This window comes from Chiloscyllium plagiosum, chromosome 7 (assembly GCF_004010195.1).
Source record: "Chiloscyllium plagiosum isolate BGI_BamShark_2017 chromosome 7, ASM401019v2, whole genome shotgun sequence".
NCBI classification, from domain to species: Eukaryota; Metazoa; Chordata; class Chondrichthyes; order Orectolobiformes; family Hemiscylliidae; genus Chiloscyllium; species Chiloscyllium plagiosum.
The window spans coordinates 88623499-88644530 of record NC_057716.1 but is presented as its reverse complement, the minus strand read 5'-3'; the positions used below and the strand labels follow the sequence as shown (position 1 = coordinate 88644530).

General features: G+C 41.4%; 1 protein-coding gene across 23 annotated transcripts in view; it reads left to right on the top strand.

Moving 5' to 3' along the window:
- The window catches only part of neb (nebulin), a 270517-nt gene that overhangs the window by 182692 nt on the left and 66793 nt on the right, over positions 1 to 21032 (top strand). For all 23 annotated transcript variants that reach the window (XM_043694176.1, XM_043694181.1, XM_043694178.1 and 20 more), the window contains 18 exons: positions 848 to 955; positions 1104 to 1217; positions 1809 to 2006; positions 3379 to 3483; positions 3609 to 3713; positions 4569 to 4676; positions 4762 to 4869; positions 9108 to 9215; positions 9314 to 9418; positions 9518 to 9622; positions 9722 to 9820; positions 10534 to 10638; positions 15762 to 15866; positions 16202 to 16306; positions 16722 to 16826; positions 16925 to 17029; positions 18412 to 18516; positions 19650 to 19754. In XM_043694176.1, the coding sequence (XP_043550111.1) occupies positions 848 to 955; positions 1104 to 1217; positions 1809 to 2006; positions 3379 to 3483; positions 3609 to 3713; positions 4569 to 4676; positions 4762 to 4869; positions 9108 to 9215; positions 9314 to 9418; positions 9518 to 9622; positions 9722 to 9820; positions 10534 to 10638; positions 15762 to 15866; positions 16202 to 16306; positions 16722 to 16826; positions 16925 to 17029; positions 18412 to 18516; positions 19650 to 19754 (1998 nt within the window). The remainder of the gene's footprint in view (positions 1 to 847; positions 956 to 1103; positions 1218 to 1808; positions 2007 to 3378; positions 3484 to 3608; positions 3714 to 4568; positions 4677 to 4761; positions 4870 to 9107; positions 9216 to 9313; positions 9419 to 9517; positions 9623 to 9721; positions 9821 to 10533; positions 10639 to 15761; positions 15867 to 16201; positions 16307 to 16721; positions 16827 to 16924; positions 17030 to 18411; positions 18517 to 19649; positions 19755 to 21032) is intronic.

Here is a 21032-nt window from a genome sequence, read left to right as displayed (position 1 = left end):
AGGCTGTTCTCGTTAGAGAGAAGAAGGTTGAGAGATGACTTAATAGAGACATACAAGATAATCGGAGGGTTAGACAGGGTGGACAGGCAGAGCCTTTATCCAAGTATGGGGACGGTAAACACGAGGGGACACAACTTTAAAGTGAGGGGAGATAGGTATAAGACAGATGTCAGAGGTAGTTTCTTTACTCAGAGAGTAGTAAGGGTATGGAATGCTTTGCCTGCAACAGTAGTAGATTCGCCAAGTTTAAGTGCATTTAAGTCGTCGTTGGACAGGCAAGTGGACGTACATGGAATAGTGTAGATTAGATGGGCTTCAGATTAGTATGTCAGGGCGGCGCAACATCAAGGGCCGAAGGGCCTGTACTGCGCTGTAATGTTCTATGTTCTATGTACTAATTAGAAGGGAAAGGTTTCAATTCCACGAGGAGTAGGATGGATTAGAAATGTGTAAGGATGACAAATTTTATGCAACAGCTCATTAACTTTGATAAAATAATGCTGTTATGCTCTTGTATTTCATGGCATCATCCAAGACTTTGGTGTATGATTGTGTCTTTTCTTGGATAGTCAAGTGACGTGCTCCTCATCTCTTGTCATTTATTTAATTGACTGTTCATGTTTGCATCTTTGTAGTATCAAACATATCAACATTCTGGAATAATATGCAAGGTTTGTTCTAGTAACATGCATTCTTGCCAACTTGTTGAATTACTTATCTGTTTATTAATATATATGTTAACTTGAATCACCATTGTTGCTTTACATGCTGTTTCTGACAATGTTGTTTAATGTGAAAACAATGCTTCTTCGACTTCCACATAATCAGCCATGTATTGTTTCTCTAGAATGCTTACAAACTGGCCTGGGATAAGGTGAAAGCAACAAGTTATACAATGCCAGGAGATGCGTTTTCGATAGCTCTGGCCAAGAATCAGAAAGACATTCTTAGTCCAGTAAGTAGAAAATTGTCATCAAATGTAATTAAGGCCAAGTTGCTGAGGGTACATCCCTACCTTCCTGGCAGTGGCAAGAAGAACGATTTTTTGCAATTTGTTTTTTTTTCTCATGCAAGTTTATCAAACTGTGCACTCAATCTTTCAGATAAAGTATCGTGAAGAGTATGAGAAGTTCAAGGCTCTCTACACATTGCCACGTTCTGTGGAGGATGACCCACATACCATGCAATGTCTAAAAGCTGGCAAGTTGAACCTTGATGTAAGTAGTGCTCAGGTTGGACCATGAATCCCGAGTGAGTAGGCCTAAATAATTTACAACCCTCCCTAATTACCACTGCACTTCCTTCTGTGGCCACTGTAACTCTGTTACGGCCAAAGTATCTTCCATTGTTCTAAGAATTGAGTTGATCAGAGCACGTTTTTAAGAAACAACAGGAAGAATGATTTTGATCTGGGGGTAGGGGTTAAATTCTCCCCAGTGCTCTGTGTTTTTACCAGAATCGTTTGATAATTACAGACAGATCAAGTATCACACAGGGTGCACTATACTCACTCTTCGTGCAAAGTCATAAGTCATAATAAACTGCCTCAATTAATTATTTTTCATTGACTTGTTTAAACTTGTATTTTTTTTTCTATTCTTACAATATTAAACATATTCATGCCAAACGTTTGTACATTTTACAAACACCAGTTGTCTACTTTGTATCAGGCCATGACAATAGGAGAATTATTGTTGAGCCTTATTATTTTTTGCTGAATTTTATTTGTTGCTATTTCATTTAATGAGAGTTGACTATTGGGGTGAAAATTCGCTGGGATTAATCCACTTGGCCTGTGCTTTGTGCAGCGTCTGTACAGAAAAAATTACGAAAATAACAAAATGAAGGTGCACATCATGCCTGACATGCTGGAAGTGGTTACTGCCAAAGACACCCAAGCCAAAGTCAGCTATATTGACTATCGCAAGTATCTCCACGAATGGACATGCTTGCCAGATCTGCAGATTAATATACATGCCAAGAAGGTCTGCGAGCAACTGAGTGACGTAAGTGTTAATTTTCGTTTCATATTAATTTAGACCAAATAGGCAGTTGTAGTAGCTGAAAATGTGTTACTGGAAAAGCGCAGCAGGTCAGCTCAGCATCCAAGGAGCAGGAGAATCAACGTTTCGGGCATGAGCCCTTCAAATGACCTGCTGCGCTTTTCCAGCAACACATTTTCAGCTCTGATCTCCAGCATCTGCAGTCCTCACTTTCTCCTAGTTGTAGTAGCTGTCCAGTACTGAAGTACAAAGATTCAGTGAAAATGGAATCATGAGAGAATGAAAAACATCTCACTGGAATCTTGGCAAAACATATTGGGAAGCAGATTCAGTGGCAACATTTGAATGGAAAGCATAAATTGGATGTGCACTTTTATAGGTACATAATTGTAGAAAGTTTTGGAGCAATGCCGGGAGAGCAGCGGGATGGCTAGCTCTCCCAAATTGCTATCACAGGCACCAAAAGTCCACCTTCTATGCAATTTCCTGGTTCAATGGATAAAGGCAATGTACCATCAACTACCGATCCATAAAGTCGTGGCACACATCGGTACCAATGACATCTGTAGGGAAAGGGAGGAGGACCTGAAAAGAGAAAATAGGGAGTTAGATTGGAAGCTAGAAGGCAGGATAAGCAGAGTAGTATCGGAATGAATATGACCCTACTGTTGGTACAGTTTACTACATGGGCATGTAGAAAACCACAAAGCACACTCAGTGAAGCTTACTATCTACTGAGAGGTCTGGATAGAGTGGATGATGAGAAAATGTTTCCACTAGTAAGAGAGACTAGGACCTGAGAGCACAGCCTCAGAGTGAAGGGATGAACCTTCAGAACTGAGATGAGGAGGAGTTTCTTCAGCTAGTGGGTGGTGAGTCTGTGGAACTCATTGCTGTAGAAGGCTGTGGAGACCAAGTCATTGACTATATTTAAGACAGAGATAGCTAGGTTCTTGATGAATAAGGAAATCAAGGTTTAAGTATAGAAGGCAGGAGAATGGGTTGAGAAAAATGTCAAACGTGACTGAATGGTGGGCTGAATGAAATAATTCTGCTACTGTCTCTCATGGTATTATGGTCTTATGCTGGAAGCAAGCGATTACATCAGCATCTAAGACTAAGCAATCTTTGGAGGTGCTAAGAAGAAGGCCTAATAAATTTCATGCTCTTTATATAGTGGCCTCTAGCAATACCTACCAATGTGATAATTCGACTGCTTCCTACTTGTTGGAAAGGCTTAAGGTTAGAAATTACAGTTGAAGTTCCCTTCTCTTGTATTTCTACTGCCATTTTCCTATCTTTTGGTCAGATTTGAGTTAGATGACAGATAACAAGCATCATAGTGATAATTATGTTTTTCGTTCTATCTTTTCAGGTTCTGTACAAAGATGATCTCAACTGGCTTAAAGGAATTGGTTGCAATGTCTGGGACACTCCTCAGATACTTCATGCTAAGAAATCCTATGATCTCCAAAGTGCTGTATGTTGGAATAATTTGTCACTGCAATGTGTTATTGGCATTGATTCTCTCTTTCCTTCTTGTTACTTGTCTTTTAACTGCCACCGATCATTTAATTTCTTTTCCACTTTTATTTATCTCCGCAGATTCAATACAAGGCGAAGGCTGAGGCATCAAGGGACCAGTTCACGCCAGTCATGGATACTCCCACTTACCGGCAGTCTGTCACCAACGCTAAACAGTTGAGTGATGTAAGTATTTTTTGAGCCAGTTTATAAAAAGAGACGTCAATAACATAGACTTAGAAATCTACTATCAGCTACAGGTTAAAACAGAATGATAAATTCTAGATAGTGCTGCTTCCATACAAAACAGGTACTGTTTTATTACACTTTAATAATAAGTGTATGGGCAGCACGGTGGCTCAGTGGTTAGCACTGCTGCCTCACAGCATCAGGGACCCAGGTTCATAGAACATAGAACAATACAGCGCAGTACAGGCCCTTTGGCCCTCGATGTTGCGCCGATCCAAGCCCACCTAACCTATACTAACCCACTATCCTCCATATACCTATCCAATGCCCACTTAAATGCCCATAAAGAGGGCATTTCCTGCCTTGGGCAAATGTCTGTGTGGAGTTTACACATTCTCCCCGTGTCTGCGTGGGTTTGCTCCGGTTTCCTCCCACAGTCCAAAGATGTGCAAGTTAGGTGAATTGGCCATGTTAAATTGCCCGTAGTGTTCAGTGTAGAGGAATGGGTCTGGGTGGGTTGCTCTTCAGAGGGTCAGCGTGGACTTGTTGGGCCGAAGGGCCTGTTTCCACACTGTAGGGAATCTAATCTCATCTAATAAAATGTCATCAAAGCTCAACCTGATCTGTCATATGTTTTCTGATTTTTGAATATTTACATATATGTCTATTTACATTGTGTATATTAAAAAATATATACTTTTACAGATACACATTGTACTGACATAAAAGCATTTCAAGAGAGATATATATGTACATTGATGTGTAATTCAATTATTTTGCTTTCAATATTTTGATAATATAGTATGTTTGAAAGTGAAATATCCCATTTATTCTCTTCCTTCTGTTTTTTAGTTTGTGTATCACAATGCTTATGTGACAAATATTAGAGGTACAGTTGCTCCAACCACAAAGACTGTGGATCTGGATAGAGCTAGGCATGCCTATAAGTTACAGAGTGAGGTAAGTGTGCGTCTCTGTTAGATTTTTAAAATAAATTGCGAGAAGCCTCTCCAACTAATTGGACTTTGTAACATTCCTTTTGTAGAATCTTTATCGTGATACAGGCCGAAGCCTTCTCCCCACTGGATATACCATTCCAGCAGATATCCCATTCTTAAAGCATGCCAGAAATGTTGACCATAACCGCAGCGATGTAAGTATTACCCTGAACCCCACTTTTGAATCTCTTGAATCAGGTTTCCACACTTGCTGCTGCACTAAATGAACTGTTCGCGAAGTTACAAATCATGTTCTGTCTAATGATGACAAACATAGATTTCTCTCCAGGTCTTCAGCCTTTGACATGGTTCTCAATGCTATTTTTATCCAATGCTTCTCCACTGCTATCAGGCAGGCAGGACTGAGGTCACATAATTCCATTCTTATTTATGAAACTTCAGTCAATCACTGGATCTCCAGGACCTATCCCTGGCCACCCTACTATTTCTCATCTACATGCTGCCCTCCAGCTACATCATTCAAAGACACAGAATTAATTTTTCCATGTACCGCACTTTGCTCTCTCTCACCACCATTTCTCTCAATTCCTCCACTGTTACTAAATTATTCAACTGTTTATCTCTCATTCAGTACTGGATGAACAGAAATTTTCTCCAATTAAATAATGAAAAGGCTGAAGCCAATGTTTTCAGTCAGTACTCTAGAATTTCATTCCCCAGTCACCATCACCATCCTGGTCTCTAGCAATGGTCTAATATTCAGCCAGTCTACTTTCTTTGTGTTAATTTTGATTTCAAGTCAGGTTTTCACCATGAATGAGATCACTTATTTCCATTTCAGAACATCAGCTCTTAACTCATCAGCTACTCTTTCATGCCTTTGTTTCCTCTAGACCTGACCATTCCAAAACACTCTTGGTTGGTCTCCTATATTCTATCCTTCATAAAGTTTCAAAACTCTGCTGCCTGTAACTTAACACAGCAGGTGCTGCTCCTTTATCCCTGTACTCACAACATACATTGGCTCCATTAGGATTTAAAAATCCCAATTCTTGCTTTCATGTCTATGACTTTGCCCCTTTCTGTCTCTGGGGTCTCTTCCCAGATATCTGTGCTTCTCCAATACTGACCGTTTGTGCATCTCCAATTTCAATTGCACCTCTACTACTGGTCATGCTTTTCATTACTTGGGCCGCAACTCACCCTTCAGCTCCCTGTCTCTTAAAGACACTCCTTAACTATTTCTGTAACCAAGCGTTTGGCCATTTAACCTAATATTGAAATGACACCCATATCATGAATTGTTGATAATAAGCCAGATAATATTAGGGTCCGAGAACTACTTCTCAGTGATGTACGCCCCCACCAGAGATACAAAGTCAGGTTTCTGAAATGGCCAAACAGAAGACTGTGTGAGACTATATAAATTATAACATAGATAGAAACTTATGAACGAACTCAATAAGCAATTCAAGTATAATTGGAATGTTAAACTGTTTCAAAAAAATAAAAGAGAAAATATAATTTTATTTCAAGGGCAGAATCCTGGTTCACATAATGGATAATGTGACAATAAAACATATCAACTACAGTGTCCAGCAAGTCTTAAAGTGGAATCTATCAACTATAGTATCTATCAATTCTTAAAGTAACATTTACTTTAATTGCCTCAGTTTAATTGTCATTTACATAAATGATTTGGATGCGAGCATAAGAGGTAGTTAGTAAGTTTGCAGATGACACCAAAATTGGAGGTGTGGTGGACAGCAAGAGGGTTACTCAGATTACAACAGGATCTGGACCAGATGGGCCAATGGGCTGACTAGTGGCAGATGGAGTTTAATTCCGATAAATGCGAAGTGCTGTATTTTGGAAAAGCAAATCTTAGCAGGACTTATACACTTAATGGTAAGGTCCTAGTGAGTGTTGCTGAACAAAGAGACCTTGGAGTGCAGGTTCATAGCTCCTTCAAAGTGGTGTCGCAGGTAGATATGATAGTGAAGAAGGCGTTTGGTATGCTTTCCTTTATTAGTCAGAGTATGAGTACAGGAGTTTGGAGATCATGTTGCGGCTGTACAGGACTTTTGTTAGGCCTCTGTTGGAATATTGCATGCATTTCTGGTCAGCTGCCAGAGGATGTGGTGGAGGCTGGTACAATTGCAACATTTAAGAGGCATTTGGATGGGTATATGAATAGAAAGGGTTTGGAGAGATATGGGCCGGGTGCTGGCAGGTGGGACTAGATTGGGTTGGGATATCTGGTCGTCATGGATGGGTTGGGCCGAAGGGTCTGTTTCCATGCTGTACATCTCTATGACTCTAAGTGAAATGTATCTGTCCCAGTTTGGGAGAAAATCATCTTTGCTGAATCTCAGCAGTTAAACCTTTATCTTAAGATGAGACTCTTAAGTGAGGGAAGTTAATCTGAAAAATACATCGATTTCAACTTGTTTAATGTTCTTTGAAGATGGAAAATAATTCCTCGTGCTTAGGATAGTTTCTTAATTGTAATTAATTTCAGCCCATTTATAATAAAAATTTGGTTTTAATCAGTTACTTCCAACTTAAGAACAACATTTTCTGATTCTATGAAAATTTATATAACTAAAATTTACAAAACAATATCTCAGAGTATTATTGATTCTAGAAATGCTTAGCTTGCGAGGGCTGTGGTGCTTAACTTCCATTAGTTTTAGGATTATGATGTGCTTCTAGATCGTTTAAATTCCAATTGAGTGTGGATTATCAGCACATTTTACCAAATTTACCTACATTGCACTTTGTTACCTGACAATGTGTAAAAAATATGCAAGTGTGCAGTTTTTGGGTGTGGATTTCTTACCATGAAATCTGTAAAAGTCATTGTCTTTAAAAAAGCCCTTTTAAATTATTTTAGCCATTTTTACCTAACATACTTAATTAAGGCTGTTTTTGTTTAAATGGATTCTTGACAGCAAAATGTATTGAGTAGAGCGAAATTAAATATAATATCCTTTATTGTCATGTGTACTCTGGTACCAGTACCTAGGTACAAATCTAGGATACAAAAGATCAATGAAAAGTAGTATCATTACTTAGTGTCTTAAAAAATAAGTTAGAGGTAAGATTGTTATAACATAATTGATGGATTGACATTACAGTCTGGTAAAGTATTTCAGATCGACATTACATTGCAGCAGCACATTGAACACATGGTCTGACCCCACCCCCCGCCATGCAAAGCCCCAACTCAGTAACTGTCCCGCTCTAGTCCAAGCCTCCAGTCTGTTTCACACTGGCACTCAGCTGCACCAAGGTAAGTTGCGCTGCTCCAAGACTCACTTTTCCTCTCACGAATCTCCACTACTTGTTTCAGCTTGCACAGCTCCAGGGCTCATACCCTTTGTGCTGCACCAGCGCTCGTTTCCCCTCGCTGCTCCGGGATTCATTTCCCCTCACTGCTCTGGGACCCGTTTCCCATCCCTGCTCCGGGATTCGTTTCCCCTCGCTGCTGCGATACCCGTTTCCCATCCCTGCTCCGGAATTCGTTTCCCCTCGCTTCTCCAGGATCCGTTTCCCCTCGCTGCTCCAGGACTTGAGGCAGATAATGCACCTTATTAACTTCCTCAAAGTTCTGTAAATGCAGTTTTTTCCAACTGCTGTGCCATTTGTGTTTAGTTGTCAACATCCCCATTTGCTTTGCTGCATAACTTTTCCACAAAGCATCCTGTTCTCTTTCTGACAATATTCCATCAGCAATCATTAAAGACTAGTTTTTAACTTTTTAGCCTTTTTAAAAAAAATTATAGCTATTTTTCTTTCCTGCCCTTTGCTAACAGTTCTGTAGTAGCACTTATATCAGAATGTTGTAGATTCAAGTCCCAGCCTGGAGGTAGTAGCACAAAATTTAGCTGGAAGTACCATGTGAGTATGAGTGACAGGCACCATCTGTTGGATGGAATATTATATGCAGCCTCACCTGCTCGATTGGAGGGACATGAAAACCGCATGGTATAATTTCAGGGAAGGATAGGAAATGTTATCTCTGGTGTCATGGCTAGTACATATCCATCAAACAGTATAACTGAAATATATTATCTGCTATGGTATTATTCCTGCCCTTACTTACTTCATACTCAATACTTTGAAATGTCAATGATGTAACGTAGGGAAGTATTGCTTGTACTGTTCCTCCAGGGTGAATGCTAATCATCCATTGTTTCTCAGGATAATAGTCACACAAACCCATGTGGTGAATGCAGGTAGTGGTATTAGAACAATATTCACTGTAACTCAGAAAGGTCACTAGACTAAATACAAACACATGGAATCAAAGGATTTATATGGCACAAATATTTATGTTTGTTTGTGCCTTCTGTTCAAATGCTATGACTAAGATTTTGTTCTTCAGATGGGCTTGATTGTCAAAAACATTTCTCATTTTCTTTTATAGCTGAAGTATAAGGAAGCTTATGAACATATGAAAGCAAGAGGCTACAAATTGATCCCAGAAACCATTAGCATTACTGCAGCCAAGAAAGCAGATCTTATTTTGAACCAGGTAATGTAGGCGTACTGTTAGCATGAACACATCGATCAGAAAAGATTACTGTAGGAAAAGTGAATATTTGATGCATTTAATTCCTTTCTCTGATGCAGCGTCTATATCGGTTACTTTATGACACTAACAAAGACAAGATTCACCCAACGCTTGACACTCCAGAAATTCGTCAAGTCAAAGCTACACAGGAGGCGATCAGTGATGTAAGTTTAAGAATTGAGTGAACTTGTCTCAATAAATTAACCAAGCATGCTCTATTTGCTGAACAGAATTCAATGATTTTACTTTTTTCCTTCCTTTAGCTGATATATAAGTCGGACTACTTCCGGTTGAAAGGTCAGAAGATTTCCCTTCCCATCACTCCTGAGCTGCTCCATCACCGATATGTTGGTGTTATCACTAGCGATGTAATTATTAAATCTGTCTTTGCTTATTCATACATTTTGTTTACATTTTTCCTTAATGTTTTCTGAATAGTACTAAGTTTGTGACTATTCCTTCCAAAGAATAAGTACAAGGAAGAGCTTCAGTGGCTGAGGGGCATTGGATGCTTCCTGTATGGAACTCCTGAAATGATACGAGTGCGTGACTTCCACAAATTCTGGGTATGCTTTCCATTTTTTGTAATCCAGATATACCAATTGTTATGATCTAAAATTATATCATAAAAGTGAGTTTTAATTTAGCCAAAAAGGTTGGTCTAAGATCATGAATGATGCTGAAGGGCTTCGGCGCAAAGGACTTTCCTGCCCCTTGGATGCTGTCTGACTTGCTGTGCTCTTCCAGCTCCACATCTATTGACTCTGACTTACAACATCTGCAGTCCTTACTGTGTCCGAAACAGTCTGTTAGCAGGATGGCTGTTTATGATGCACAGTAACGCCAACAGTACGAGTTCAGTTCCTGCAGTGGCTGAGATCACCATGAAGGTCCCACCTTCTCACCCTACCCCTTGCCTGAGACATAGTGACCCTCAGGCTAAACAACCACCAGTCGTTTCTCTCTAATGAGAGAGCTGGCCTATGGTTCCCTGGGACAGCGGTACCTTTGCCTTACGTATACGTAAATGACAGGAAAACTCCATGAATGTTGAAATTCTGAAATAAAACTGACAATGCTGGAAATGCTCATTTGATCTAGCAACATCTCTAGAGTGAGAAAAATGAAGTTAATCTTTCAGTTTGGCAGCCTAGCTTACTGAGGGTAAACATTGTAACTCTTGAGATAGTAAGTAGTATTTCTGAAAATATTTATCTTCCCGATCTAGTAAAATTTATTTGAAAATACTTTAAACTTCTTTTTTATGTTTTTCTTTCAGACTGGCTATGACAAAGCTGCCAAAAAATTACGTGACAAGCATACTTCAGTTCTTGATACTCCTGAATACAGACGTGTGACGGAACTGAAAACTCACTTGAGCAATGTAAGTATCCAACCACTTCATGGAATACAAATAAGAATGGAATTGTAACTCCACCTTTAATCTCAAATGGATGGTAGACTTTTATTATGCATGAATAAGGGAGGACATGGTGGCTCAGTGGTTAGCACTGCTGCCTCCCAATGCCAGGGACCAGGGTTCGATTCCACCCTCGGGCAGCTGTCTTTGTGAAGTTTGCACGTTCTCCCATTGTCTGCGTGGGTTTCCTCCCACAGTCTGGGGATGTGTACTTTAGGTGAATCAGCTATGAGAAATGTAGGGTTACAAGGAAAGGGTAAGAGGTTGGGCCTGGGTAGGATGCCCTTCAGAGAATTGATGTTGGTTCGATGGTGTTGTGCTGGAAAAACACAGTAGGTCAGGCAGCATCTGAGGAGCAGGAGAATCAGCAATTCGGGTATAAGCCTTTCATCAGGAATGAGGCTTGTGGACCAGGGGGCTGAGAGATAAGTGGGGGGGTGGGGCTAGAGGGAAGGTAGCTGGGAATGTAATAGGTAGATGAAGGTTGGGGGTGAAGGTGATAGATCAGAGTGGAGGGTGGAGTGGATAAATGGGAAAGGTGATGGACAGGTCAGGAGGGCAGTGCCGAGTTGGAGGCTTGGGACTGGGATAATGTGGGGTGAGGGGGATTGAGGAAACTGTTGAAATTCACATTGATCCCGTGTGGTTGCAGGGTCCTAAGGTGCAATATGAGGTGTTCTTCCTCCAGGCGTTGGGTGGTTAGGGTTTGGCGATGGAGGAGGCCCAGGACCTGCATGTCCTTGACCAAGTGGAAGGGGGAGTTGAAGTGTTCATCCACAGGTTGGTGGGGTTGGTTGGTGCAGGTGTCCCAGAGATGTTCTCTGAAACGATCTGCAAGGAGGCATCCTGACTCCCCGATGTAGAGGAGACCACATCGGGTGCAATGGATGCAATAGATGACATTGGTGGAGGTACAGGTAAATCTCTGTTGGATGTGGAAGGCTTCTTTGGGGCCTTGGACGGAGGTGAGGGGAATGGTGTGGGCGCAGGTTTTGCACTTCCTGTGGTGGTAGGGGAAGGTGCCAGCAATGGCGTGTGGGCTGGTGGGGGATTTAGACCTGATTAGGCAGTTGTGGAGGGAATGGTCTCTCCGGAACATTGATAGGGGTGGGGTGGGAAATATCTCTCTGGTGGTGGGGTCCGTTTGTAGGTAGACCAAGTGGCGGAGAATGATGCGATGTATGCAGAGGTTGGTGGGGTGGAAGGTGAGAAGCAGGGGGATGTTCTGTCCTTGTTGCATTGGGAGGGGTGGGGCTCAAGGGCGGTGATGCGGGAAGTGGAGGAGATGTGCTGGAGGGCATCATTGACCACGTGGGAAAGGAAATTGCGATCTTGGAAGAAGGAGGCCATCTGGGATTTTCTAAGGTGAAATTGGTCATCCTGGGAACAGATATGGTGGACGCGGAGGAATTGGGAATAAGGGATGGCGTTTTTACAGGAGGTAGGATGGGTGGAGGTGAAGTCTAGGTAGCTGTGGGAGTTGCTGGGCTTGTAGTAGATGTCCATGGTCAGTCAGTCGTCGGAGATGGAGATGGCGAGGTGCAGGAAGGGAGGTTACTGAAATGGTCCAGGTGAATTTGAGGTCAGGGTGGAAGGTGTTGGTAAAGTTGATGAACTGTTCGACCTCCTCGTGGAAGAATGAGGTAGCACCGATATGGTCATCGATGTAGCGTAAGAACAGGTGGGGGGTGGTGCCAGTGTAACTGTGGAAGATGGATTGTTCCATGTATCCAACAAAGAGGCAGCATAGCTGGGTCCCATGCAGGTGCTCATGGCTACCCCTTGGTTTGGAGGAGAGGCTGTTTTGGGTGAGGACCAATTCAGCCAGGCCCCCCACTGCCCCTCAACCATAACCTCATCACCCATCACCAAACCATCATCTCCCAGACCATCCACAAACTCATCACCTCTGGGGATCTCCCATCCACAGCCTTCAACCTGATTGTCCCTGAACCCTGCACCACCCAATTCTACCTCCTACCGAAGAGTCACAAACCTGACTGCCCCAGTCGACTCATTGGCTCAGCCTGCTCCTGTCCCACTGAACTCATCTCTGCATACCTTGACACTGTCCTGTCCCCTTTAGTCCAGGAACTCCCGACTTACGTTCAGGACACTACCCACGCATTTGACACACTCCAAGATTTTTGTTTTCCCAGCCCCCAAAATCTCATCTTCACCAGGGGCATCCAGTCCTTGTACACATCATCCGCCATGATGAAGGCCTCCAAGCCCTTTGTTTCTTCCTCTCACATCGTCCCAACCAGTACTCTTCCACCAACTCCCTCATCCACCTGGCTGAACTGGTCCTCACCCTTAACAATTTCTCCTTCCAATCCTCCCACTTCCTCCAAACCAAAGGGGTAGCCATGGGCACCTGCATGGGCCTCAGCTATGCCTGCCTCTTTATCGAGTACATGGAACAGTCCACCTTCCGTAGTTACACTGGCACCACCCCCACCTTTCCTCCACTACATCGATGAATGTGTCGGCGCTACCTCGTGCTCCCAAGAGGAGGTCAAACAGTTCAGCAACTTCACCAACACCTTTCACCCCAACCTCAAATGGTCTCCTCCATTGCCAAATCCTAACCACCCGAGGTCTGGAGGAATTTGAATTGAATGGAATTGAATTGAATTTATAGTCACATGTATCAAGGTACAGTGAAAAGCTTTGTCTTGTGATCAATACAAGCAGATCACAGAGTTAAATAGCATAGATAAGTAAATAATAGGTAAACAGTGGCAAAAACCAAAACACAGGTACAGGCGAATATTAAGAGTTTGTGAGTCCATTCAATATTCTAACAATACTAGGGTAGAAACTGTTGCAAAACTGGCTGGTGCATATGTTCAGGCTTCTGTAATTCTCCCCAATGGTAGAGGTTGTAGAAAAGCATTGCCAGGGTGGGATGGATCTTTGAGAATGCTGGAGGCCTTTCCTCGACAGCGGGCCTGGTAGATGAATTATATAGATGGGAGGTTGGCCTTTGTGACCTTCCGGGCCGCGTTCACGACTCTCTGTAACCATCTCCGATCTTGAATGGTACAGTTGCCATACCAGGTAGTGATACATCCAGACAGAATGCTCTCGATGGCGAACCTATAAAAATTGGCAAGGGTATTTACCATCATGCCAAATTTTCTCAGCTGCCTGAGGAAGAAGAGATGTTGTTGGGCCTTTATAACCAGTGCGTCCACACGAAGAATCCAAGAAAGCTTTTTGTTGATCATATTCCCAGGAGCTTGACATTCTCCACTTGTTCCACCTCTGTGCTGTTAAGGTGTAGGGAGGCATGAGTAACATCCCACCAAAAATCAAAAATATTCTGCCTTGGGACCCTACAACCAAATGGGATCAATGTGGATTTCAACATTTTCCTCATTTCCCCTCCCTCCGCATTTTCCCAAGCCTTCAACTCTGTACCTCCCTCCTGACCTGTCCATCACCTTTCCCATCTGTCAACTCCACCCTCCTCTCTGATCTTCTCCCTCACCTTCATCTACCTGTTGCATTCTCTGCTACCTTCCATCTAGCCCCACCCCCTCCCATTTATCTCTCAGGCCCCCAGGCCCACAAGCCTAATTCCTGATGAAGAGCTTATGCCCGAAATGTCGATTCTCCTGCTACTTGGGTGCTGCCTGACCTGCTGTGCTTTTCCAGCACCACAGTCTCGACTCTGATCTCCAGCATCTGCAGTCCTCCCTTTCTACTTGTGGACTCGATGGGCCAAATGACCTGCTTCTACATTATCAGGATTCTATGAAAATGCTATGTGACTTCAGGAAAATGATCTTGCGTTCTATACTGTTATTTGAAATCAAGCAATGTAAAGGAAATATTTCTTCAACCTCTGATGGGGATTTTTGACAAAGAGGAAAACTGCAGGGAGACAGAGCTGTAGAGTATACCAATTACACCTCAGAACTCAAGAAAGGTGATCTACCTCATAATGGGCACACCTCTCTTTCCATCCCCAACTTCCTTCCTAGCCCTGCCCCCTCCCTTCTATTCCTCCGATTGACCCTTCCTTTCAGCTACCAAAGAGATTCATTCCTCCCATCAACCAACCAGGTCGTACCCTCTACCTGTGTTCACCTATTCCTACTTCACCACCCCATGCCCCACCTCATCCCCTTATTTGCAGCTCCCCTTACACCCACCCCCAGTCCTGAAGAAGGGTTACATCCAAAATGTTTGCTTCTCCACCTCCTGATGCTGCCTGGTTTGCTGTGTTCTTCCAGCCTCCTGCTTGTCTACCTTGGATTCCAGCATCTGCAATTTTTTTTGTCTCACATCCCCTTTTCTGCCAAGATCACAATAAAAAGATCTGAATTATTCAGCAGTTGATGTGTAATCATTGCACTCAGTATTGAATTTAATGCAGGGAACATCAAGATGGTTGCTGAAGGTTTTGTGATTTGTTTGATGTTATGTATAAAACTTTGTGATCACACATCCTGAGATTTCTCCAAGCTAAGAATTTATTTTTGAATCTGTACACATCCAAGTTAAGGCACTAATATTCTTTATGCCAAAATACATACTCCCCTCTGTTTGGCCAGTCGTGTTGCTTTTGAGGGACCTCTATTATCTTACGTGCTTGACCATGAGCTTTAGTCCTTAATTATGAACTTTGCATTGATCAGCTTGTTCTTTGTAAAGCAGGAAGATAAGAGCATTTATCTCAGGGTTCATTTCGTTCTAATGTGACTTGCTTGCTAATGCAAGATTGGAACTCAATCAAATTTCTATGACACAATTGACAATCCAATGCCTGAGCCAAGGAAGTCCATAGCCAATCTTAATAATAACTCCATATCTCTACATTCTATTTTCCAACAAAAATCGATGAAGATCAGTCTTGAAAGGTTCGCTTGTCACAGTAATGATACAGATAAATATTCCAAATTGAGCAAAATGTGGACACTGACAGGATTAAGGTCCTGGAGACTCTTCAAGCATCATGACAGATTTGGTAAACGGGGACACCCAAACCTATCATAGATCAAAGCAAGGACAAAACAGAACATGTGTCACATTTTAGTGAGATAATTGATCTTTCATTTGCCTCTTGTCAATTTTAGCTGGTATACCGTGCTCAGGGAAATAAAGCAAAGACGAAGTACACAACAAGGCTTGATACTGTGGATCTAAACCGAGCCAAACACGGTCAGAAGATACAGAGTCAGGTGAGGCCAGACAAGCTGTTAAATGAAAATGATGGTTCTTATAGTGAAAAGCTTCTGAGTAGAAACTAAAAGGAGGCTTTTAAGCATGGTATCAAAGCAAGATATGTATTGAATATAGTTGAAAATTACTGACCACAGTCAGAAGAAAAAAATATTTTTTATTATCACTTCAAAGGAAGTGATGTATCAGTGAGTAACATGATAGAAAATTCAGGAACCGTTGTGTTCTTCAGTGTGGAAAGATATGACAAAATTTCTGTGCTAGTTTGAAAGTATTGTGAAACCTGTCTATTATCGCACATCTTATTAAAGATGTTTTCTTTTTCCTTCTGCAGTACCTGTATGTTGAATTAGCTAGAAAAGATAGACCGCATTACATTCCTCATGAGCATACTACATCCCTGGATCACGCCAAGCATGTCAAAGATTTTGCCAGTGAGGTAAGACACAAATAAGCAGTTATTTGGAAAGCCTCTTACACAAGTAATACATATATAAATATGTTGTTTCAACTTATTTTTAAATGTACTCAATTTCGAGGAAATAAGTTGCTTACATTTGCAAGTCAAGAAAATGCACAGAATTAATTAAAAAACACAATGAGTATGAAATTATTTTGCTGCCATTTAAACAGGGCAGTTAACAAATTGAAAAGAAAACTATATCAGTCTACACCTTCATACAAATAGTAGCTCATGGCTTTTCAATGATTCATTGCAATACATATCACTTCTCAATGTGACATGGGTTCCAGGGTGCAACGTACTAAATGTGTGAAAAGTTAAGATAGAAAGACCTGCTTTTATTCAATTAATTTCATGATTCTAATCTATCTTTTTTTCTTTCCAATGTTAGAAAAAATACAAGGCACAATATGAGAAGTTCAAGAGTAAATACACTACAATACCAGATACTCCAACATTGTTGATTTCTAAGAAAGCGTACATAATTGCCAGTGATGTATGTATTGAATAATTCCTTCTTACTGGTATATAAAGAGATTTCATAACCATCTGTGATTTTTCACATTTTGAAGACACTCTTTTTGCTTTTAATAGTTACGATATAAGGAAGCCTTTGAACATGCAAAAGGTCATTACCGTACAGTGAAAGATGCCCTGAACATTGTCTACCATCGCAAAGTCACAGATGATATCAGTGAGGTACATTATGTTTATATTTAAGTAACTGAAATCTTTGAAGTATTTAAAAGCTATTCATATTGTGTGAGCATGTTACATAGAATAATGAGACTAACATTGTAATGCATGGCGACCTTTTGGATTTGCCTCTTTTCTACAGAAATATGGGTATCTTTAACTTGTTATCACTCTCTGACAATAAGACAGAGACCAGGATCAGGCTTTCAGCTATGGCCCAGATCCCCCCAGCCACTCCAATGTCTTGTAAATATGTTGTAGAAGGCTTTACAGTTGTGTGGAATGATGCGTTTTCTTGCCCATTGTCTTCCCACTTCTGCTGGGATGTTACCATCAGCGACAGAGATGTTGGGTAACTCTCTGGCCCCAAAGACCAGTGAAGGCCTTTAAGTTGCTAATTAATCAACCCCATTCACCATTTCTCCAGGTCTCCTCACCATTCCCAGGACCTGTTGCAATCCCAACACAAAAGGGGGCCACCATCTTAAATGGAGTGCCCCTTTTTACTTAGTGCTTTACCAACCACATAATGTTCTGGATCTGAGTTTGGATCTTGTCACCGTAGATGGTGGAACTTGACTTCAATAAAAAAATAAATAAAATCTGGACTTAAAACCCATCCGGTTCACAAGTGTCCTTCAGAGAACAAAATCTGCCATCCTCACCTGGTCTGGCCTACATGTGACTCCAGACTCACAGCAATGTAGTTGACTCTCAACTGCCCTCTGGGAAATCAGGGATAGGCAATGATTACTGGCCCAACTAGTAAAAGCCACATCCTGCAATTACATTTTTTAAAAAGTCCCCCCAAATTATTTACCCCCTTTTTTCCCACCTTCAAATGAACTTGGGTAAAAGGCCAACCTTCTCCCTCATGCCCTTTGTCTGCTGTCCAGAACATAACGCTGAAGGTGTATAGACCTTAATGCGGGCACGTTAGTGGTCACTTTGCCCACCTCGTGTGTTATGGGACTGGTTTGGAGTGTGTGCACAAAGGAAGTTGGATAGCCAACTGATGTATTTTGCATGAGGCCTTGCCAAAATCACACCAAGCCCATAAAATCAAATCCCAGACCTTTCCAAGGAGAAATTATTAAAACAGGGTTATTATTGTAAGCAGGGTCAATTAGAATGAAGAATCAAGTAATTGTACCCATACTGTGTTCCTTCATCTTTGTTCTGCATACACTGATGGGATGAAAATTCTCAAATATTGCATGGCAGTCTCAACTGACATAGCTTCAGGTTCAGCTAAGCATTCACGGGCAAGGAAAACCAGGTCCATTTAGGAATATTCGGAAACCTTTTTCGTCCCAGTGCAGTCCTCCTTTCTATCAGTTTCCTAATTTCTGGTTAGTGATTTTTCATTGACATTGTGGTCCTAGGTCAAATACAAGGAGAAGTACATCCAACAGTTGGGTGTGTGGAGATCAATCCCTGACCCACCTGAGCACATGCACCACCGTATGGTAACTGATGCCATCAGCACTGTGAGTCTTTAACTTTGTCCTCTTTAACTTTGTATTTTTGTTTAGAAATATAGTGCAAATATAGTACCACGACAATCTGAAATTTGTTGCTGTTGTCGACTGTTAAACATATAAAGACATAATGCTTTCAATGATAATCTAAATTCAAAATTGAACAAGACAATGTATGCAACTTTAAGATGTGCCCACACACAGGATGTCTCATTTAATGAGATACTATTTTTGACTTTCTGACGAATAGATCGGGACTGTAAGTGACATTTTACAGATTCTTAATGCTAGAAGGTGATTTTGTCCTGTAGCTTGTCATAATTAGACATGCTATTTTTGAATTTGTACTGTAAAATCCATGCCATATCTCTTCTCTTCTTCCTCCCCTGCTGGGCTGCTAAATGCTTAGGTGTCTGGTGACCTTTTGGTACCCCATCCAAAAGACGATGGGGTGGGTGATAGCTTGGTGGTATTATCGCTAGACTATTAATCCAGAAACCCAGGTAATATTCTGGGGCCTTTGATTCAAATCCTACCATGCAGATAGTGGAATTTGAATTCAATAAAAAATCTGGAAATCAGAGTTTAATGATGACCATAAAACCATTGCCAATTGTCAGGAAAAAACCCATCTATTTCACTAACGTACTTTGGGATGGAAATCTGCCTTTCCTACCAGATCTAGCCTACATGTGACTCTGGCCCCACATCAATGTGTTTGACTCTTAACTGTCCTCTGGGCAATTAAGGATGGGTGATAAATGCTGACCTAGACTGTGACACCCACATCCTGAGAATGAATTTTAAAAAAAGATAGATAGTCAGGTGTGAGCATGGACATGCTTTTTGTCTGTCTGGGTCTCACATTTGCATACAACCATCCAAGTCAAGGAAATAAGTATTTCATCAAATTTCACAGCCTCTTAAGAAAGCTTCAGAGTTTCAGGGACCAGTCGGATTACCTTGACTTTTTTTCTCTCTGGTCCTTTGCAATACAGTATTCTTTGTGTTTAGTATTTAAAGTATTGAAATTAACTGTTTGAAAGTTCATTTTGTCATTTTGAGAAAATGCGACTGTTTATCAGTGTCATTACATGCCCAAGATCTGATGCCTGAAATAAAAATGATTATTTTCTGACTAGGTTAAATACAAAGAAGACTTGGGATGGCTGAGAGGAATTGGTTGCTATGCATGGGACACACCTGACTTGACATTGGCTGGAAAGAACAAGGAACTCTACAGCCAGGTAGGGATGAGCAGCTTCACTGTATGACCTGACATGCTCATGTGAGTGAGTTGGACACCTAACAGAACCAGACATCTCTTCATCTTTATTTAGGGCCACACATCTCAACATTTGCTGCTGTATGAAGTATATTTGTCAGTCTTCAGGCTTGTGCCTCCACACTCTTATTGACCATTAGGGATCCTTTTTATTTTGGTAAAATCCTTTATTTCAATTTCACTTTCATTTACTCTTCTCTCTGAAGGTATTCATGTTAATTTATCTCATTCCGCATATACCTGCCTCACTTCTGTTCCAGTGTCATATGGCCTTGTGTAGAAAGCAAGCTACTCAACTGTGGGATTACAGAGATGAGCCTGATTCTGCCTTTACCCAATAGTTTCTCATCTCACATACATATCTAATTTAAGGGAATACAATTTGAACATAAGATGTAGACAGGAATAGAATGCTGAAAGAGTTAGATGAAGAGTGGTGCAAGCAAGATCCTCTGGAACTTCAGTGACTTGGGTTGAATGGCCTATCTCTGTGTTCTATTTGCTATTTAATTTCATCAGAATTTACTCATTTGGATCAAAGGATTAAGGCTTGAAGGGCAGAATCTCAGAATAAGGAGTTATAGAACATAGAAGAATGCAGCACAGTACAGGCCCTTCAGCCCTTGATGTTGTGCCAATCCTTTATCTAATCCTAAGATCAAACTAACCTATCTACCCTATGTTTTATTATCATCTATATGGCTATCCAAGAGTTGCTTAAATGTCCCTAATATATCTGACTCTACTACCACTGCTGGCAGTGCATTCCATGCATCCAAAAACCTCTGTGTAAAGAACCTACTTCTGACATCTCCCCTAAACCTTCCTCCAGTCACCTTAAAATTATGCCCCAGCGTGATAGCCATTCCTTCCCTGGAAAAAAAGTCTCTGGGTATCCACTCTATCTATGCTTCTTATCATCTTGTACACCTCTATCAAGTCGCCTCTTATCTTTCTTCGTTCCAATTAGAAAAGCCCTAGCTCCCTCAGCTTTCTTCCTATGACACACCCTCCAGTCCAGGCGGCATCCTGGTAAATCTCTTTGCACCCTCTCTAAAGCTTCCATATCATAAAACATAGAACATAGAACAGTACAGCACAGAACAGGCCCTTCAGCCCACGATGTTGTGCTGACCATTGATCCTCATGTAAGGTAAACCTAATGTACAAACCCTCAAATTTCTGTGACCATATCCATGTCCAGCAGTCTCTTAAATATCCCCAATGACCTTGCTTCCAC